Source organism: Akebia trifoliata, chromosome 11 (assembly GCF_017979445.1).
Source record: "Akebia trifoliata isolate Shusen 1 chromosome 11, ASM1797944v1, whole genome shotgun sequence".
Taxonomy (NCBI): Eukaryota; Viridiplantae; Streptophyta; class Magnoliopsida; order Ranunculales; family Lardizabalaceae; genus Akebia; species Akebia trifoliata.
Window position 1 is genome coordinate 8,412,569 of NC_141385.1, and position 22,708 is coordinate 8,435,276.

General features: G+C 39.2%; 2 protein-coding genes across 3 annotated transcripts; one reads left to right on the forward strand and one right to left on the reverse strand.

The window, feature by feature from the left end:
- The first annotated feature begins 3,057 nt into the window (after nt 1-3,057).
- On the forward strand, nt 3,058-9,074 carry LOC147390729 (transcription factor-like protein). Of its 2 annotated transcripts, none has more exons than XM_086457307.1 (5): nt 3,058-3,367; nt 5,420-5,967; nt 6,872-7,780; nt 8,309-8,621; nt 8,733-9,074. In XM_086457307.1, exons 1-4 carry the CDS (start codon nt 3,215-3,217, stop codon nt 8,580-8,582), a joined length of 1,884 nt encoding a protein of 627 aa, XP_086313433.1. In that variant the 5' UTR covers nt 3,058-3,214; the 3' UTR covers nt 8,583-8,621; nt 8,733-9,074. The 2 variants fall into 2 exon arrangements, with proteins under 2 accessions (XP_086313433.1, XP_086313432.1); XM_086457306.1 differs by having other exon boundaries at nt 3,059-3,367; nt 8,309-8,616.
- A 1,102-nt stretch (nt 9,075-10,176) lies between these two features.
- LOC147390730 (tumor necrosis factor receptor family protein) lies at nt 10,177-22,047 on the reverse strand. The gene is made up of 2 exons (XM_086457308.1): nt 21,782-22,047; nt 10,177-10,551 (listed from the first exon to the last, which is right to left on the reverse strand). The coding sequence occupies exons 1-2, from the start codon at nt 21,983-21,985 to the stop codon at nt 10,294-10,296; spliced, it is 462 nt and encodes a 153-aa protein (XP_086313434.1). The 5' UTR covers nt 21,986-22,047; the 3' UTR covers nt 10,177-10,293.
- Between the last annotated feature and the right edge of the window lie 661 nt (nt 22,048-22,708).

Consider the following 22,708-nt stretch of genomic DNA (forward strand, 5'->3'; position numbering starts at 1 on the left):
TATCTAATCGGACTATGGTTGATCCAAAACCAGCTAAATTAGTTATCAAATGGCATCCCTATTGGTTTGGGTCTTTGTGAAAACCCGAAACCTTGATCCAGGCCCACAGTTAATGGATCAAAACAGTTCAAATTTTCATCTCATCCGATTCATTGACAACACTAGGTGGGATCCTCATTGACTGTTGAATCACATATGCCCTCTTAAAGGGCTATCAACATTTGAAAGTATGATTGAAATTACTAAAATAACCTCACATGAGGGGTCCTCGAGTAAGTCATCAGTTACGAAAACGAACAAAGGTATCTCAAATATTCACCTAAACGTAGAGAGGTATATCTAAATGACTCGATAATGTATGATTAAGAAGCATTTCGCCCTAATGAGATAATGCGTCAAGTGGAGATTTTGAATTTTGGTCACCCTATTACTTGTTACCGGTAGGGAAGCACTTCACTTAGTTAAGAAAACACGAGAAAGCAATGTACATCGATATAATTATATTATTGAATTTTTGGTTTTCGAAGTTTTTATGTGAAATGTATAATACCTGTATAAAACATATGTTGTGTATTTACCATTTTGCAAATGTTTGACCGGATTTTTGCAATTTGGAATCGAATAAAACTCGAATTTCTCACATATCGAATTTTTGCCGTATTCCAAATTGCTAACAACAGTTACAACTCCAGTTTTAAAGTTCTAATTGGTTGTTTGGTTTGTCAATTCCATGAAGTTGCAACTCCAATAAGTGAACTCCCATTTTGAGTTATAATTCTCACCTTTGTGGGTGAGATTTATAACTTTAAACAAAAATCAAGTTGTCTCACATGGGTCATCTAGTATATAATTCATTCAACTCACTTTACATTATTTATAACTTAGATTCCTATTTAAATAATTATAAATTTTTAATAAAAATATGGTGATTAGAATAGGACATAAAATGAATTAGATTTTATCTAAAATCTGAGTAATCCGAATTTAGTGGGTTTAGACCATTGGAGTAGATTCAAATAAAAATATGGGTTGATGCCCTTTAACCTGAGTTGAATCTAAGTCAGATCCATCCATCCCTATATTCGTCGAGAGCCGAATGATATATTGCTTTGAAAGTTTTTTTTTTCTTTCTTAACTTTTCAAAACATCTTTTATCTACTACTTTAATATAACATGAATTTTTAGAAAATAAATAAATTATAATAGTAAAAACAAAATAATATAACAAATAGAAAGGAAAAATGACACAAAAAATATTGAACAGTCCAAAATGATATGACCTGAATCAAATAATCTGGTTGTGTTGGATCCGAATCAGTTAATATGGTTCGAACAAGGGCGGAGCTAGTAAGGAACTGGTGGGGGCAATTGCCCCCACAGAACTTTGAGACACCCTTATATTTTCAACTAATTACATGTCCCATTTGTCTTCACTCCCTCATCTCTCTCCCCATTCGCCCCCACACCCTCACCTCATTCCAATTTTTAACCCTCTCCCCCCACCCCACCCCACCCCTTAATTTTTGTTGTTATTGATGACATTACCTCTTGACTGAGTCTTTTCATATACTAATTGGAAATGACTTAAATATCCTTTTCTTCAACTTCTAATAAAAAACCTCTTAATTTCTCTCTAATATCATTCATCTTCAAGTTCTTCAACTCAACTAATTGCTCCACCCCTGGGTTTGGATACAATTTTAATTAATAGGATTTGAGTCGAGATTCAAATATGAATCCAAATATAAAAGTTGGATATTGATATAATCAGATTCAACCCGAAATTGGGCCCTAGATTAAAACAAGGGTATGTTTGATTGCATGGAAAGTCACTTTCCATGGAATTTGAAATCCATGGAAAATTAGTTGTGGAAAATAGGTAGGGTTGGAAAATCAAATTCCATTGTTTGATTTCACATGGATAAAATCATGGAAAAATATGAGAAAAAAGAAGAAGAGGAAGAAGATGATAGGAGGGGGAGAGGAAGAAGAAGATGACGAGGAAGAGGGAGGGGGGAGGATGTGGCGACAACGGTGGCGGCCACGACGGCGACGACGGCGACGGTGGCGGTCACGACGGCGGTGGCGGCGACGACAACCACGACGACGGTGACTGTGGCGACGAAGGTAAGTGAGGAAGATGGGGGGGGGGGGAGAACGTGGTGGTAGTGGTGGCGGATGAGGTGAGGGATGGAGAAGAAGGAGAAGAAGAAAAAGAAGAAAAGAGATAGAAGGTGGTCGGAGACGGAGCCAATGGCGACGGCGATGGTGACGACGACGACGAGGTTAATGTAATGGTGATAGTAGTGGTAGTGGTAGTGGTGGTGGTAGGGAAGAATTGATGATGGAAAATATGGGTGGATTTCATTTTCCCACCCATATGGGTGGGAAAGTGAAATCCATGATTTAGTGGACTTTTTGAATGGGGTGGAAAATGAATTCCATTTCCATGTGCAATCAAACACTTGAAAAATGTCATTTTCCATGGAAATTGATTTTCCACCCTATTTTCCATGTGCAATCAAACATACCCTAAGTTTCATCACAAGATCATATTTATTTAAGATAATAAATATTTAAATTATCAAAAATTAAATATTTTATCAAAATATATAAAATCGACTCGATTGAATTTTATTGACTGTGACAATATTTTTCAAGTAATAAAGGAGTCATATCGAATCTTAGTCAAATGCGAACAATTCATCAACTGAATTTCTATAGGAAATCAAACATTGGAATTCATTTGAGGAGTTAGGATGAACGCTAACAACTTCAATTCCAAAATCTAATTAACCATCGCTTCCAAGGTTTCAAAACTCGTTCAAGACCGAGATGTATCGCCTGAGTCATCTCGATATCAGGCATAAATGAGATAGACGCACAAGTCAATTTTTAGAATGAGATTTAATACCTCACGTTTATTTTTTGAAAATTTTGATAAACGTATAAGAAAACTCATCCGAGACAAGATGCGAATCTGGGTTTTAAAACCATCCAAACACACCCTTAAATAGACGGGAATGAGCAGTCGATGCCCACTTGTGTAATTTCATAGAACGCACCCGTGCGCAAGATAGAAACCGCGAATTTTCTCGTAAAAAATAAATATTCGTCCCTTAAGTTTTCCTTCATTTTCGAAACAGCCGAACCCTAAGCGCATTGGATTTCTGCGCTCGAAGCTAACAAATTCCAATCGAATCGAAGAAAAACCATGTCGGCTCGATTACTGAGAAAAGTTCTAAGAGAACAAGAAGATCAACGCTGGAAGCTCACCGAGCTCGAATCGGAGCTTAACGAGGACGAGTCAGACTCGCCCGATTCACATCCTCCTTCTCGAAACCTCTTCGATCTTCTGGAGAACGAGGTTGGTTTCAGATTCCCCCTTTCATCGATTTTATTGAGAGATTAGGGTTTATGTTGTTAATTCGTTCTGCCATGGAAATTGATTGATATTGACATTGTAGAATTACAATAACTTGATGCCCTTTATGGTTTCTTTGTGTGATTGAAAGCTTGTTATGTTTGTTTCTGTTATTGAGTTTAGGAAACCTAAAAAGACTGAAAAAAATCTAGGCTGCAAATTTGGGGAAGAACCTCAAGAGCGATTATTCTAGATACCTGATAGAGCGATGTAATTTAGTGTCTATGTGGACGTCTTTTGTTGATTACTGGCAAAATGATAATTAGAGAGAGATAGGAGCACAAGAACTAGTGATAGGAGAGAAACTCTGGGGAGAGAGAGAGCTCGTGTAAAGATTTACTGGTTGATCGTTCAAAATTTTAGCATTAATGGATGTATAATTAAGATTTGAGGTAGGGAATGATTTGGGATTGATGCCCATGGAGTGGGTATGATTTGAATTTTGTATTTGATTGACTTGGAAGCTATAAAGAGATGGATTTGGACGATCTAAAGAGATTGAAGTAGACCTTAAATAAGGCGATGATTGAAATAATGGCCAACAGGATTAGTGGAGATTGGAGACTTAGGTTTAAGAAGATGGAGGATTATGGGTATTATGGTTGGAAAATTTTGATACAGGTGTTCGTACTCATTTTTATTTTTATTTTTTATATTTAAGTATAAATATATTGAGGAAACAAGAGAAAAGTGGAGCCCGAGAAGGTCCCCTTACAAGGCAACAAAAAAGACTCCCTTAAAATCTTTGTACAGCTAGCTCTAGTAGAATAATAAGCTCAATATCTCCATAGTCACTTCTCGAGCAGATTTTTCCTTTCCCCGAAACACTCTCTTCTTCCTCCTTTACCAAAGCCCCAACATTCAGCAGAAGGAAGGGTCGGCCAGAGGTGCCTAATAAGTGGAAAATTGAGTACATAAGAAAGCGGAAGAAGACAAGAGGAGAGGGAAGGATGGTAGAGTCATGCATATGGTTTGGAGTTTAATACCATCTTGGAATGTCTTGCCCGTCACCGGAATGAGAGGTTGGTCCTAAAACATTCAGTATTCCAGGTCTGTCTTGGTTGAGCGAGTCTCAGAATTTTTTCCATAGACAGTGCCTCAGGTGGGGATTTTAAATTTTGGCCACACTACCCATCCAACCACGCTCCACAAATTCAAGTTTTTTATTCACATATTTACAGATATTGATGTTATAATAATTTGCTAGTGAAGCAATCACCCAAGGCCAATTGGCCCTTACGAAATATGCTGCTGCAAGATCAATGAAGTGGATCCTGGCTTTAGTTTGGCTGTTAACTTATGTTTGCTTAATCCATATCTTCAAATTGATACTTTTTTTTATAAGCTCCTACCCTGTATTCGTTGTCAATCTTTATTTTCTTTTTTCAGCCATATATCATTCAAAAAAAAAAAAATGTTATTCTTTTTCATCCACCAATGTTTCATTGATATGTGTGTTGGTGTCAAAGTCAGACATGGGTAGTGATGCCTGGAAAATAGTATTTGTGGTCTCAACAGTATACTTAATGATATGAAACAAGGGGTTTATAGATACTTATGGAAAATGTTCTGGTATATCTTATTGTTTGTATCATAAAATGATATACAAGGGAATAAATAGTTTAAAGTTGGCTTTACCATGTAGAAAACTTCAATTAAAAAATGTAGAACCTGGTAATTTGGTAAATGATATCTAATATTTTGCACAAGAGAAAATAAAAAAAGTGAGAAATGACGCACCCGAATCCATGCGGTTTCGGAGACTAACACGCGTCCCCAATACCAGATACCATGATCAGAAAAATCTATGCAACACACCCTTCCACTGTCTCTTGCTGGTGGCAACCAGGAAAACCATTTAACTCTTTAAGTTATTATTTGAGTGAGTTCGATGACTTATGTAGGCTTGTAATGTACTAAACTACTGCTAGCAGAAGAGGTCAATGACCAATGTTCTTTTTTTTTTTTTTGTCTTTTCCTTTTTCTTTTTTCCAGGGGGATGAGCTGGAAATAGCCGATGAAACTTCAGCAGGAGATGTTGATGAACAAGAACCGCCTGTTGTGAAGAACTCTGTTGAGGTACTTCCATCATCTAATCGCAAATCAAAGAAGAAAAAGAAAAAGGGCAAGGGGGACCCTACTTATACTAAAGATAAAACCGGAAAACCCTTTGATGTGATTTTGGAAAGTTTGACTATTGATGCAAATTCTCCTAGTCAACTTGCCGGCTTTACAATTGCCAAAGCAGAACATCCAAAAGTTAAGGAGAACCTTGTGAAACAACGCACATCGTCCGTATTAGTAGTGGATCCTAAATTTTTAAGGCCTGAAAATGAATTGCGAAGGATATTTGGTTCTGAAGTGGTGAGGTCATTCGAGAATAGTCATAATAGTGGCAGTTCAAGGCAGATCCGGGGTGGAAGGCGTGGAACCCACAATCATAGAAAGACTATTCTTGTTTCTCCATCAGTACACTGGTCTCGCTGGGATGGATCCTTATCCATGGAACTCTTGGAAACTAAAGATGGACAACATTTTTTTAAGTAAGTAGCAGTCCCTAATTTTCTATAGCCTTATTGGTTGCATGCTTTTTTAATGTAATTCCAGGCTGTAATTTCGACACTTTTTCTTTCCGACTAAAAACTATAGTTTGGTACATACAGTCAGTGTAGTAGTCTACATTATTCAGACACTTTGGGCATCCTATGTGGGGTTAGGGGTAAAAGAGGAAACTAATAAAGTTGGAAGGTTATATTAAAAAATCTTTGGGGTTAAAGAGGTAAAAAAAAAAGGAAAAATAATAAATTTGGAGAGGTATTATTAAGAAAGGGGGGAGAAGAGGAAAGAGGGTAAAGTTTGAGGGGTAATATTGGAAAAGGGGAGTTGTGTGGAACCACTCCGTTGGGATTGAAGGGGTAAAAAGGAAAAATATTTAAGTTAGAGAGGTATTATTGAAAATGGGATTAGAAGAGGAAGGATAGTAAAATTGGAGGGATATTATTGTATAAAGAGGGGAGGGAGGAAACAAAAGACAATAAAGTTGTAGGGGGTGAGGAGGAAAGGCAATAAAGTGAGGTAGTGTGGACCCCACTCCACTATAGCTGAGTGAGATGTTTATACCCTACAACTGTATTTTGAGTGGGACCTACTGTTGTGTTTTATTATATAGATTATTGATGACTTAGATGGATAAATCTACCTCATCCCAGTTGATGCGAAGATTTTATGGTATCTCCATTTTGCTTTCATGATGATATTCCTATTTTCCCCTTTATATACACCAAATGAAATAATATTGATTATGTGTGATTTTGGTGCCATTTGTTAGATAACATTTTGGTCTCACAGCATGTAATAACATTGATTGTGCAAACTATTATTATTATTTTGGTTTGTCATGATACTCTGACATCATGAAAATTTTCATTTATGTATGACCACCTACAGATATGTGCGTTCATCGTCCTATAGCCAAGCACAAAGAACGTTCGAAGCTGCTAAAGCAATCCATGATCTGAATGGTATAGCAGGTATCTTAGCATACTATCCTTACCACATAGAGTCCCTCTTAACCATCGCAGATGTGTTAAAGTTCTCTGGAGAACATCAGTCCTCTGCTGATGCCATTTCAAAGTCTTTATTTGCATTGGAGTGCGCGTGGCATCCTCTATTCAGCCCCTTACAAGGAAATTGCCAATTGAAATATAACCATGACACGAATAAGCCACTATTCTTAGCGCTATTCACTCACATGCAAAACATGGACCGGCGTGGTTGTCATCGTTCAGCTCTTGAAGTTTGCAAGCTTTTACTTTCGTTGGATTCTGATGATCCAATGGGGGCAATGTTCTGCATCGACTACTACTCTCTCAGGGCAGAGGAGTATTCATGGTTAGAACGGTTTTCCGAGGATTACAGAAGCGATAACTCTCTCTGGTTGTTCCCAAACTTCTCATATTCCCTTGCCATCTGTTGTTTCTATTTTGAACGTGAGAGCTCAAAAAATGCCCTTGTAGAGAATGAAAAGGCTACTTCGACTGATCTCATGAAACAGGCTTTGATGCTTCACCCTTCTGTCTTGAAGAAATTAGTAGAGAAGGCACCTTTAAAGGATCCGGCTTGGACACTGATACTTAAGCATCCTTTTTTCGGATCAGCTCAGGCTGGTGGACCCTCTTTGGAGCACCTCATTAGCATATATGTGGAAAGGAATTATATCATGTGGAGGTTACCAGAGTTGCAGATATTGTTGAGAGATGCTTCTCAGCTGGTGATTGAAACTTTGGATCATAATGGAAGTGATGCTAAGGATTGGGCTTGCCTGAGGAAAGAGGCCTTCTCTTCTGAGCAAAATGAGTATGTGTTTTACACTCTTTCCGTTCAGTATTGTATGTCCTGCTTATGTACACAAATTTGTGTTGATTGTATCGACGTAGTGTTTTGTTAACTTATATAATCATCTAACAGACAAGTCAACTCGTCAATCAGCCAGGCAAACCATTTTACAGCCCTACCAAGTCAAGAAGTATAGTGATTTGGATACACCTAAAAATATGATCAACTTTGGAGTATTTCCTGAATCTTTGAGCATTTTTTGGATGGAAGGATATAAATATTTTATTGGAATGATTTTCTTTCTTCACATCTATTGTATTGCTCCAAGTAAAATTTTTGTAGTGGGTGCAGTTAATTATTGCTCATAATGAATCAAGGAATAAGATTTGCTCATCTGACCCCGAATTTTTGGGATAGGGCTCTGCTGATGATGAATTTGAAACGTAAAAAAACAACAACGATGCTCCTAACTTTCAGCTATGATTACTATTTCATATTTTTATTGTATGTATATTTACCAATTGTCTGATAGTTTTTCTTGTTTGATAGGTATTCCCATTTGTTGGTCTCGGATTTCTCTTCTTCAGTCCCAACAATGCCACCTGATGACCTTCGTAACTTTATGGTTGATCCACACATGGCTCAGGCTATGCAGAATGGAGTACAAGGTGCCAATCCCGAGGTGGCTGGCCATGCCCCGCGTGAGGTTATGAATAGGCACCCAGTGATGGTTTTCTTGGAGTCCATACTACCATGGGTTGATTATGGTGCTGCCCATGGGGTTGATCATCTCGATGACCATGCCCAAGACAATGAAGACTGATTAGCATCACCGATTGGATAAAGGGTCGGTGAAGGTGAGGTAGAGTTGTATTTTCTATTTTCTGGAGAAAATGATATATTATTATCGTGCTGCCCATGTTTCTTGTTTTTTTTTTTTTTGAGAACTAAAACTTCCTCTTTTGCCGTGCAGATTGTCAGCTGCAATCCAGTTTGAGAGCTAAAGTGTCGCATACAAAACTATGCCATGAGGGGATGCTGAAGTAGGGAAACTTTCTGATCTAGACAAGAGTCTCTCTACTGCTGGAACTTTGTCCCCCTTATAACGGCCTGCAAGGGTTCACCATTTTTTCCCCTCATGAGCTGTTGAAGCTCTTTAAATGGAAGGCTTTATGCATGCAAGTGTTGATAGGAGTATATGTTGGGGTTAATTGGGATTTTTTTTTACCTGTAGTAGAAAACTAAATTGATGATACAAGAATCGTAATGGCATATTTGTTTCATAAGTTACCAATTTATATTTGGATTTTGCATAGGCACTACATTTTCCATTTTTGTTGAGTGAGAATTTTATACGGATCAACTTCCAACCATTGGTATCTTACCATTTTGTGGATGCCAGAACAGGTTCTGTATCTCCATTATACCAATTACCAAGTGTTGATTGCTTCTTGGGTTCTTCTAAATGAACAATACAATGTTTTTGGACATCATTGCTCTTCCTAAGATTCTAATTTTTTTCTTTTTCCATAAACAAATATGGTATTAGAAAAAAGGGTCAAGACGACCCAATAAAGGTTACAAATAACGCAGAGAAAACCCAAATACAGTAAAACAGAATAGAAACTAAATCCTATCCCCCATCACGAAGTGTTTTTAACAAGAAACCTTCAAAGAGAACACCTTTAAATTCAGGTGCTACATTACTATGTTTTGGTTATGTACAAAGTGGAATGGAGGAGCATGATTTGTTTAGATTTATTGTAGTATTTTGTTTTTACTAGATCATTGAGCAGATACCTTCATCTACTTACTAGAATTATAATGGTTGTATAGTAGATGGTTGCCATTAAGCCGAGAGTTCATAACATGATGGCTTGAGATTGGAAAAAAGAGTGGGCAATTGTTGGTGGCATTTGGCATAAGAAATCGTTCGAGTGAAACAAATGGTTTGTCGATCTTTCTGGCTGAGCTGCAGACATTAACCCATTCTTTGGGTCCGTCAAAAACCCAATTTCACTGTTTTAGCAGCACTTGTAATCAGATAAAGATTTTAAAAGGGGGGGCGGGGGAGGGATGTTCTAAACCATAACAATCTTGACCTCGAACTCCTGTCTAGGAATACCCAAAAGAACATGGATTGAGATAATGAAAGTGAATATGAACATACTTTCAATAACTCAATAACGATGAAATCGGCTCTTATCCAGTTCAAATGGAGCATCTATCATTTGAATACTAATCTGTACTGCCCAAACTCAAACCATTTGATCATGAAGTCTACCAGTTTTAAAACAGCCTATGTCATGGATAGCACAGTTATGAAAGCACAAGAAACAAGTACAGCACAAACCCCAGGAGATAGCCAACCACATGGAGGGAGCAAATAGTTTTAAGACAATTGAAAGCAAATGTGGTGCAGCAAAATATGTATCCAGCAAAGAAAGCACTGGAATGAAACCGTTTGGATTACAGGTAGAATTACTTATGAATGAGTTCAGCTTCCCATGTCTATTCCTAAATTTGATGAAAGCTCATGTTTTTGTTTTTTTCTTTACTTGGGACTTCTTTTTTTTCTTATTTCTTTTCATTGTAGGCTTCTCAGTCTCCAGTTTCAGTTGCAATGAGTTATTCAATTGATCAGTATGAGGGTCTTCAGGCAGAGTTGTAAGGAAAAACTTCTTATTGGAACCAATTTGGTTGCAAAACAACTTCAGCATCTTCCTTCCTCTCATCCATTTCAGCATAATCTTCATGTGTGTTTTACTGTTCAATCCGCTAATACTGGCTTCCTGTTGAAATAGAAAATCTGATTAAACCGAAGCACTTCGAATCCATGATAATAAATTTTTTCTTCAAATTAACTAATATGAAAACTTAATAAGAAGAGCTAAGAGTTGAATTCTGATAACTAATAATAATAATGAGATCACACATCCAAAAAAACAAAAAAAAATATTCCTACAGTCCTCAATATTGTTGGATCAGAAAATGTAGTGACCAAAAAAAAAGGGATGAGAGGTGCAAATGAAATGTTGATGTGAAAACCTATGGAGGATTATTTCAAGAATAGGAATGCTTTTGTTGCCATGGTGATATGGTCATCATTCCATCAATGCCCTGAAGTGGAGCAGTTTTCGAGCGATGTGTGATGCTGTGGGTCACATCTCAATCCAGAACATAAACCTCACAAGTTTCTTATGAATGAAGTCAGAAATAAGGAGAGGACTGGAAATCAAAAGAAATGCATGAAAGATATAGAATCGGCCATGGTTTCAGATGATTGTACTGAAAATTGGGGGGGGGGAGAATTTTTTGCTCTCGTGGGGGCAACCAATAGAGGAAACAATTTTGTGAGGGAAAATCCGCCGCTGTTATCTGTCGCAATAACTCATGTATCCTCATAGGCTTCGAAAATTTTTGTCGGGGGCAAGTGCCCCCAATGTAAATCCGCCCCTGCTGACAATCAGAATAGAAGCTTAATGAACTTTTTTGGTGGTCTCCCTGAAAGATGATTTACGTATAAAAATATTTGATGAATCAAATAAACTACAAAATGTAAAATACTTGATCGATTTGATTAATGAACATGACGTGCATACGGTGGCGATAGACAGAACTGATCAGTTACATAGAAATTTAATGTTGGCTTGGCTTTACACTAAGGAAAGTAACCTCTTGCACCACACATTGCATGGGTCTAGGTCAGAGTAGAAGTTCCTGTTAGCAAAATTTTGAGGGCCAAAAATGAAACACTAATGACACTCATCTAGAAGCACAGATCCAGCTTATGAGGAATCAAATGATGACCAAGCATCTTGTAATGGTTGCAACTAGTTTCATTAGTCTTTGAATTATGTGATTTGCTATATTTCCTTTTTTCTTTACCCATGAAGTAAAAATGTATTACCAAAAAACAAGGCATGGTGGTGGGGAGGAGGGGAAAATTTGTATAGATGTACAAAAATAGAGCTCAGGAGGGAGGTTTTCTCAGACCACAGCCGGATAAACTAATAAGTATACAGTATGTGTATTCATTTTTTTTTCATTAAACAAATTCCTCCTATCTTAATAGAAATGCAAGGATGTTCTCTACTTATTTATTTCAATATGAATTACTTGGTCCCTAGGCGACATGTAGTACCAGAAAGTCACATAAACATTACAATGGTGTCATGCGCCTTTAAGGAAAGTATGCCCCACAGACACCTAAAATATGGTGTTACACATGCGAATAACACCTCTAAGGGAATAACTAGAGTCAAAGATCTGGAGGTCATTAGGAGAAAAGCCACATTGGCGCATCCACACGGAATGCCTTTGTAGAAAGGTAAGTGTGGCAGCAGCTGGAGGCACATGGCATAGACCATGTTGTACAACAACTAACCGTTATGTAAGATGTCAAGGCATGTCCAGAAATCATATAAAATGTCAGGACACATTCTGACATCTATTTTTTTTGAAAAGTATAATATATTAATATGTGGAAAAACAAAATACAAAATACAAGGAGGCCGAGACAGCCTCCCACAACACACCAAAAAGAAAAATAAGGAACATTACAGGCTCAATTGATACACAAAGAGTTCCATCTAAAAACAAAGTCATCAAAAGTACTCCCCGCGAACTCCGTGTTCTGTTTGGACCACAAGTATAACAAGCCCAAGATCTCTAAGAATCCTGCATGATAGCTTCTAACCTTACTATTGAACACCCTGTTATTTCTCTCGTTCCAAACCCCCCAAGCAATAGCCGAAGGTAGCATAGTCCACAAGATACGTTTTTTGTCGTGGAAATTGATACTGGTTCATTCTACTAGTAAGGAAGAGAACTTACGAGGGAAGACCCAACTAGTACGAAAAAAGACCTAGGAAGGTTGACCAAATATTATAAGAAAATGAGCAATGAATTAAAATATGATCAACAGATTCCCCTTCTCTCAAACATAGAGGACAACAATTTAGGGTGATCCAACCTCGAGTTATTAAATTATCCATTGTAAGAATCCTTCCGAAGGAAGCCAACCAAACAAAAAAGGAGATTTTAGAGGGAACTGACTTGAACCAAATGATAGAAGCCGCCAGAGAATGCTAAGTAAAAGGAATGAGCCACTTATGGAAGGACCTGACAGAGAATCTCAAGTTCTTAGCCCTTGTCCATTCCCACCTATCATGTTCGCTTTCATTGAGTTGAATCGTATGCAGGAGATCAAGGAAAGATGTAACTTCAGTTAGCTCCCAATCATTAAAGTGTCTCCTAAACCCCAAATCCCAGGTAGAGCCGGTCTCGTTACGAATCAAACATTGCTGGATAGATCGATTCTTTTTCATAGAACAAACGTACAAAGACGGAAATTGAGTCGCCAGATCCGAAGTGCCACACCAACTGTCTTCCCAAAATCTGATTATGTCTCCCAACCCTGCTTTGAACCTAATCCCATCCTCAAAATCCTTGCCCACTTTCAAAACTCCTTTCCAAACACTACAACCATACGAATCTCTAGACTCACCGCTATACCATCCAAACCCTCTCTCCCCGTACTTAGCCATAATAACCTTCCTCCACAATCTACCCCTCCTCACCGAACCTCCAAAGCCACTTACCTAGCAACGCTCTATTAGCTAATCTAAGCCCCCTTATGCCCAACCCACCATTCTTTTTTGGCTTGCAAATCACTTTCCATCTGGCCAAATGATACTTCTTTTTGCCACTCTTATCATTCCACAAAAAATCCCTCATGAGTCTTTCTAATCTAATCTCGACGGATCTTGGAAGTGTGAACAACGAGAGAAAGTAAACCGGAATACTTGTTAAGGTACTTTTGATTAAAGTTACTCTCCCTCCTTTCGAAAGATAATTGGCCTTCCACGTACTCAACCTTTTCTCCAACTGCTCAATCACACCATCCCAAATTTTACTGCTATTATAGGGTGCTCCCAAAGGTAAGCCCAAGTAGGACGTGGGCAGGGAGTTGTACCCACATCCCAAAGTTGTGGCCATCAAATGAATATCATTCACATCTCCTACCCCAAAAAACTTGCTCTTTTGCAAATTAATATGTAATCCTGACATAGCCTCAAAGCAACACAATAAAACTCGAAGCACCCTCACCTGGTCCTTCGAATGATCCAGGAAAACTAATGTGTCATCTGCAAATTGAAGATGGGAAATCAAAGGACTGTTATTCACCCTAAATCCCGACAACTTACCTAACTCAACTGCTCTTTTAAATAACCTACCTAGGGCTTCGGCTATAATAAGAAACAAAAAGGGAGATAAAGGATCTCCTTGCCTCAACCCTCTCGAACCTCTAAAGTAACCGGCCGGACTCCCATTGACCAAAATCGAGTAAGACACCGTTGAAACGCATTTCATTATCCAACTAAACCACATCCCTCCAAAACCCATCCTCCCCATCATATACTCTAAGAAGTCCCAACTTACATGATCATAAGCCTTCTATAAATCAATTTTCCCTATCAACCCCACTTGCTTCTTCTTAACCCTAGAGTCCAGACACTCATTTGTTATCAACACCCCATCTAGAATTTGTCTTCCCCTGATAAAAGCTCCTTGCTCATCACCAATCAATCTAGGGATAACTGTTTTCAACCTTGATGCCAAGACTTTGGAAATAATTTTGTAAACTGAGCTAACCAAGCTAATGGGTCTAAAATCTCTTAGCTTATCCGCCCCGGCTTTCTTGGGGATTAGGGCCACAAAAGTGCTATTAAGGCTATAATCTAAGTATTTCTTCTCTTGCAATTCATTAATGACCTCCATGAAGTCATGCGATATGATATCCCAACAATGCTTGAAAAAGTCCATATTAAACCCATCAGGTCCCGGCGCCTTATCCCCGCTCATCGAAAACAGGACTGATCTGACCTCCTCCTCTCCTATTTTCCTTTCCAACCACTCCCTCTCCTCCTGACTCAAGGAGTTAAACTCTAGATTATCCGGTCTCGGTCTTAAGGGTTCATTTTCCTTGTACAAATCTTTGTAAAAATTCACCACCCCTTCCCTGATTTCCTCTTCACCTTCCACCAAAACATCCTTGATGTAGAGTTTGTCCAGCTGATTACTCCTTCTATGAAAATTGGCCACTTTATGAAAAAAATTTGTGTTATTATCCCCTTCTTTCAGCCATTTTACCCTCGACTTTTGTTTCCAACTTATTTCCTCCATTAGAGCCACTCTTTGGAATTCCGACTTCAACTCTATTATTTTATTTCTCTCATCCAAACTCAAAGACCTTTCTTCCTCCTTATTATCCAAGGTTTCAATATCTGTCAAAATCTCTTTCTTTTTCACCTCGACTCTCCCCAGAACCTCTTTGTTCCAAGTCTTCAACTTTTCTTTCAAAAATTTGAGCTTCTTCTTAAACACCCAACCCGGATTTCCTATAGGAGTGCACTCAATCCACCAATTCCTGACGAGCTCAAGGAAGTTGGGTTGCATTAACCACATGTTTTAGAATCTAAAGGGGAGAGGGTGTTGTCTAGGGTGGCCTGCTTCCAAAAAGATAGGAGTATGATCAGAAACTGGGCTAGGGCTAGCCAACTGAATCACATTAGGGAACTTTTCCTCCCACACATTATCAACCAGAAACCTGTCTAATCTTGACATCCTTGCATTCTCTTGGTTGTTGGACCACGTGAATCGCCTACCCAAGAGAGGAAAATCCATCAAACGGTGTCTACCTATGAACTCATTAAAATTTCTCATCCCCTTAGATATGTTCGAACCCATATTCTTCTCATGAGTGAATCTGATGACATTAAAATCCCCTCCTAGGACCCAAGGTTCCTCCCAATATCCCGCCACATCCTCAAGCTCCTCCCAAAATTGCTTCCTTTCCTTATTAATGGTTGGGCCATAAATTCCCGAGAACACCCATTGAAAGTCTTCATCCCTTTTCTTGCACCTAATTGAGATCGAGAAGGCCCCTACTAAGTTATCTGTCACTTGAATCCAATCCTTATTCCACATCATAATAATCCCGCCAACTGAACCTAAAGCCGGTAGAGCAATCCAATCAATATTTCTTCCCCAAATTTCCTTAATGATTTTATCATCACAATTGGCTAACTTAGATTCCGGAATCGTAACAATGACCGGATTCTTACTTCTAATGAACGCTTTCACCGCTGCCATTTTACTCCTATCACCTTACCCCTTAACATTCCAAGAAATAACTTTAAGCAACATTGGACACCTAACAATACCCGGAACGGACAAGGCTCATCTACCTCTTCTCCTCTCTGACCAACTCCTTGTCTACTCTTGTTCTGATTAAACTCCTTGTCATCTCCAAGGGTGCCACCACCACCAACTCATTATTTTCTCCGTCCCTATAGCTTCGGATTTCCTGAGTATTCTCATGATCCACTTGTTCAATCCTCTCCTCAACTCCATATGCTTGATTGATGCGATTTAATTCCTCTTCTAGGACTGTTCTCTCTCTTAAATCTCCGACAGCCACCCTTAGAATCAAGGAGGACTCTCTATCCTCTACCTCTGGGACTAAACCAAACTCTTCCGCCAAGCTTAGAGCTTCATTGACAAGCCATTCTATCGTTTCCAACTCAGTCCTAACTATCCCTTCCTCACAAGATTCCAAAGTCGGTTCACCCCTGTCTCTTTCGGCCCAATATCCATCATTATACGTTTCTGTTCGATTCACAACTTCCAACTCCCCTGGATTCTGGTTGGATAGTAATGATACCGAAGTTAACTGACTGCCTTCTTTCCTGCTCTCCCTTCTACCTTCATCCTCTCGGATAAGCTCACATGATTGGAGGAAATCGACTACGGCTACAGAAGGTTGAGACCTGTACAGGGAACACGCACCACAAGGACCAAGCAACGAAACATCCAAAGAGAAAAACAACGACGCAAACGCAGAAGAATTATGATCACTTAAACGAAAAAATCCATCAGGAAGTAAGGACAATACCTGAGGAGGACAGAAAGGACCAATAAGGATTATCACCAATAAGTTACCTGTGTTCCAATACTCTAAAAATCTGTTGCTAAGGGTTTCGGGAACTCTCGTTATAGCTGGATGTCTCCATAGATCAGTTCGAAGTCTATTTTGGATTCTTTTCACTGAAATGAGATTATTTCTTGACTGCTCCTCTTCGCCTTCTATATGCCTCAATAAATCTGGTGTCGTTGTGACTTCACAAGTCTCCCTTGTAGAAGAAGAAATGCTAAATAACAAGGTGGCTTGTCCCAACTCCTTACTACCCAATTCTCTATCACTTGTCTGGCTTATTCCCTTTCTATTCAAATCTCTACTATAAGTCGACCACGGAGTCATAAACTCTGAAGTATATCTTACTAGAACTCCACTCTCAGGCTGCGACCAAGCTTTGGAATGCCCAGCCTCAAGCTTCTTAACCACATCTGATCCCTTTTGATCAAATAGACCTTCTGTTAATGGTCGTGATTCACTAACCTCCTTCTGACGATAGGTATAACCCTCAAATTCTGACTGAATCTCTCCTCGGCTTGGATCGGACCACCTACCCGCCCGCGTCTCCGCTTCCAGTTCCCCTCCACTGGATAAAATTCTTCCATTCGCTCTATTATCCTGCCCAAAAGACTCCTGTGCCTTACTCATCATCAACGGACTGCCTTCAATTTCGAAACTCGACCAAACGTCATGTTCCATCTCCTTGAACTTGCCTCTCTCTTCTGAAATTGAGAGATGAGAAGCAGACGACTGATCTCCTTTCTTCCTCCATTTCCTAATAACTCTCTTAGCCTTAACATCATTCTTAAAATGTCCACGGGCTGTCCTCCGCCCGATCCAATTAACAGATGGGCCAGTACGTTTAGGAGCCTTCTTAAGCTGAAATGGATACTTATCATTTGGTCCTGGGCCGCAACTTGGGTTTGAACCCTTCGATCTTCTCTCTGGACCACTGCTGCCCGATCCAGTTTTGACTTGGTAATCCACCTCCACTGCTGCGGGCTCACTAACACTTCCATGGGCCTCTTTCCACTCAGGCCCTACACCATAGTCTTTGGGCTTACAAGGATCCACTATCCCATAAACTCGCAGCCACCGAATAAATTCGAGATTTTTAGCTGCCCTGCGTAATAAATGCACCGTACGCGCGTGCTTATCAACTTTTCGACGTGGCTTGATGAGAAATTTTCGCTTGACACGTGTTCCTAAGCCTGATCGCATTTTGAATTTCTGTTGATTTCTCACGCAACCTCCCCCATGTTTTGATAATGCCCGATCCCTTTCACTAACTCCAGGTATGTTCTTCTCCAACTGTTCTCCATCTTCTATTGGCTCACACAACATTTCAGCAGCTTGTGAGCTAGTCTTCACTGAGCCTATGCTCCCAACCTCTTCTCCTTGCTTCCGCTCTACCATGGATTCCTGCCCCTCATACTCTTTACCTGCCATGTCCACCTCTACCCCTAGCTTGTAACGGAAGCCGTCCACCCAGAGATACAGTCCGCGAGGCATCTTCCATGGAGAGCAACCAACCTTAAGCTTCGCACTTGCCAATCTCGCGCACCTTAGGGTACTCGGTTCCACCTCTAGAAGCCCGCCCAACTGGGCTCCAATCTTACGGAAGGCATGATTAACCCACAGATGAAATGGAAGACCACTGATGCTAACCCACGTACCCTTTTCGTTCCAAACTGGTCTTAGAGCATTGCAATCCGTGAACCAAGGACGTAAACTGAAAGAGACGTTACCCACCGACACCGTTCTCCTTAAGTTCACCTTCAAAAATTCCTTTCTATTACCCAACAAGAAAATCCGGTTCAGTGGACTCCATTCTAATAGTTTAACCTTCGAAAATTGAGAAAGCTCAAGTTTCATTAATGACAAAAACTCCTCCCAATCTGCTTCCAGAGAGCTCGAACTACAAATAAAGGCCCATCTCCATTTGCCGAACACTGTGCCGTTGTTATGAGCTTGTTTTACCTCTCGATTGGGGCTCATCTCCTCCTCTAACGAAGCAGGAAACTCTGTCATAGGGGCTTGAGCTTTATACGGAGCCCTTGCCCACGGATTGGTTCTCTCCCCCACTTCCATTGGAGCCTTCATCTTCTCATCCGGACTTAACCAGCTTTTAATAGCTAAACTTACTTCCCCCCAACATTTTCCTCCTGAACCTTCTGGGAACACAATCCCACGAGACCGAAATTTTTCCAAAAACTGTTGAAGTTTCAGAAATCTGCCGAAGTGATTTATCTCTCCCTGAATCAGAAAGATTCTCCCATCCTTAGCATACTTTGCCTTGAAGATTTTTGATGAAGTCCTTGCTAACTCGAGTTGATTAGAAACCCAGCTTGCCTCCTCATCCAACAACTGAATAGTCGAATCCATTCTTCTTCCCTTCTCCTTGATCTCAAGCCCTTTTTTACGTTGAACCCAGATATTCTTTAGCTCAAATATCTTACGCTCCACCCTTCTGACATCTATATCAGACATAAGAATGTTCTATGACAAGTTTTAGATAAGAAAGGAGAGCATTCTCGTCTTCTTACATCATACACTCATGAGACTACAAAAGATTTCAGTTACAAGGGTGCCTTGGTCTTTTTCACACCAAACCTGCCTATAAATAAGGGATCCTAGATAGGGATGCAATTGGTCCAGGTTGGGCTTGGTTCAGGCTAGGTTGGGTTGACCCTCTACAATAATGCTTCAAGCCGTGCATCTAAACTCAAGCTCGAACTTGACCTGCGACCCGCCCAAACAACAGGCTTCAGGCCACAAGCTTGGTTCAGGCTTTGGGGAGGGTTTTTTTATTCTTTAAGTGGAGGGAGGGGAGGAAAACAGAAAGGCCCAGGGCTCAAGGTGCAAGCTGAGTTTTGGTTTGGCCTTTTGAAACCCAAGCTCAAGCTCACCCATCTGCATATCAGGCTCAAGATGGGCTGGGTTTCGGCCTAGAAAAGTTGGGCCGTGCCAGGCCACAGGAGAAATTTGTAAGCCTAGTCCTAGACATGATGAAAGGGGGATGTACAACTCAACCCAATATATCATAACTTTTCTTTCTCCCTCTTTTATACAACCTAAGTGTTGTCACTTCCCCCTACTCGTCTTTTCTCTCTCTTTGATGCCATCCCTCCTATTCCCTCTATGGTGACATCGGAATGGTCATTAAATTGGTTTAGGCGGAAATCATAACCACCTCATAGTTGACTCATTTTATAACATGGACAAGACCTTGTCCAGCTATCTATAGGCTGTTTGCTGATTCAAGCTGTATGAGTGAGAAAAGGGTTTAAATGGGAATGGGAGTAACACCTGCAACTATGAAGAGAATAACCAGCTACTTCATAAAATTCAGATATTTTACAGATTAAATGAAAAACCTTTTCATACAAACAAAAAAAAAAATAGCAAAGGCCATTATCAATTACCAATTGTTAGTTGATGGAACCTATACATTGCCTTTAAATGGCTTAGAGCTTCAATTTGAAAAAGAAAAAAAACAAAGCTTTTTACACATTTTGGTGAGCCAACCAACACATGGTTCACAAACTTATTAGCAGGTATCATTAACTTTTTAGTGATTTCTACAACCATTCTAACCTATTTGGATATAATAATACCACATTGTACTGGATGAGTGGATGTAATTAACCAAAAATGCACTGTATTAAAACATGGAAACTGATGGCTTTTATATATAAAGAATAACAACAATATGGATGCTAAGCTTTATATTATTTTCTTTAGATAAGTGTAAGTGTGAAGGCGGTGTTTTGATACCAGGTCTATGGTATCATCATACACGGACTTTACCAAATCACTGCAGAAGCACCTTCGCTAGACTTGATATTATGATGTTCCATGTCATGCACAACCACACGAACTTTCAGCTCATACTACACCCTAAAAATCTCTTATCACTATAATCTCTATCCAAGCGAACCAATCGTAGTGCACTTTCATTTCATCTGTGCATTCTGTGGGACAGGTCCAAACTGCCCGTGGTTTTGGATTTATAATGAGCAATTGTACTAAGAAAAAAGACTAATCTACTCCATATCTTCCAAAAAGTTTACAAAATTCAAAAAGGTTACTACTTGAAGCTCCTTAAGAATGGAAGCCCGATGCGTGAGTGCCTTCAATATTTCTAATCATCGCCTATTCATTATTGTCTTACCTTTGAATATACACCTGTTCCTTTACTTCCAAAACATCACTCCAAGGCAAAACGAATATCTCCCAAGCAATTGGGCTTAGACCCATAGCTCAGTTGGTTTGACACATTGCTAAGAAACTTTGAGGTCGGGATTCAAGTCTAGCTTACCCATTAAAAAAAAAACTCCCAAGCAATCTGTTTTCTCTTATCTACTCCATACTTCAACTTTGCACAAATACAAACAATATTTCAGGAAAGGTACAAAAGGTTCCCAACATCAATCAGAAGGCCTTTTAAAACACTTCTAGCAAAGCAACAATGGATCAAAAGGTGATTTACCGATCCATCAAAAGTTTTGCGTTGGAAAACACGTGATGGGCATTAACTATTTTCCTACTAATAAGGATCTGCAATGGAAATCTTGTTGGAAATAACTGTCCAGATTATAAACACACCTTGGATGGAATTGGGATATAGTTTAAATTATTGGAAAGTTTCGGTTGATACGTATCAGTATCGACCGAGACCAATACAGAACATTGATCCTGAACATTGAATGTATCGGGTATGAATCAAATGCATTGGCCGAAACCATATTGGCTTTTTCATTAACCGAAACATTCAATCGATTCGATATTTTAAACCTTGATTTGGACAACCTCAATTTGTATAACAGTGAAATCTGAATAATTTTTAATGAAAAAAAAAATAGCTAGAATAATTGAAACAAATAGAGAGAGAGATGTGAGATACAAATTATATCAAACTAATTAGTAAAGAGAGACAATTGAATTAAATATATAAAAAATGTGGTTAGAGGAGAAAGAATTTCTGAGTGTTTGTTTGTTGGATTAAAACATGGAGATGAGTGGAGTGAGAGTAGAGTGACCTTGACATGGTTCCAAGTGTTGGAAATGGTGAGGGGGCCACGATCCTTGATGACCTGATAGAGACCTAGGGCAAGAGATGATGCCTCTTGTTGAGGAACTTTTGGGTTTATCTTCCTCAGATTCTCAGCTCGTTTCTTTGAGAAATGTCTCACCAGTAATGTAAAAGCTCCACTTCCACCACCATTGATGCCGCGCAGAAACATCTCCCTCTCTCTCTCGCTCTCTCTCTCTCTCTCTCCTCTTTAATGGCGTTCTTCTTCTTCTTCTTCTGCAGAGTGAGAGCGAGAGAAGGGTTCTAAAACGAGAAAAGGAAGAACCAGGCCAAGGATCGGGGGAGATGGGCGGCCAATGGTTTCAAAACTCGGTTTGACGTTTCGTCTCGTCCACGTAGGCCGAGTTGTCTCGGACTAGGTAAACCTTTAAACTGGTTTATAATTATTTATTTATATATTTATAACAAAAATAATAATTATTTTTTTTTAAGAAAATAAGGTGATATTAGAAAATTTTCAGTGGTAAAATCATGTTTTATTTATATAATAAATATTTAAATACTAAAAATGATAATTATTTTAATCTAAAATCTACAAAATCACAGTTGACTCAGCTAAGTTATACTTACTTGGCTGAGATTTTCAAAATATTGTGCGAGACATCTCGTTTATCTTGCAAGATGGCGTGATGGCTGAGACATCATGTATATCCGTCTCGTTGCAATACAGAGATGATTCGTCTTGGTCTAAGACGAGATTTAGAACCATGGATGGGCCAGATGGGTCTTCTCTCATGGTATGATGAAAATAACCCTCTCATTTTTCTCTAATGAAGAAATTCACTACTCTTTACTGTTCGAATATTATTCGAATTTTTCAGATAAAACTTGGTTCAATAATCCGAAAAAATAATGTAAAATTTTTCAAGAAATT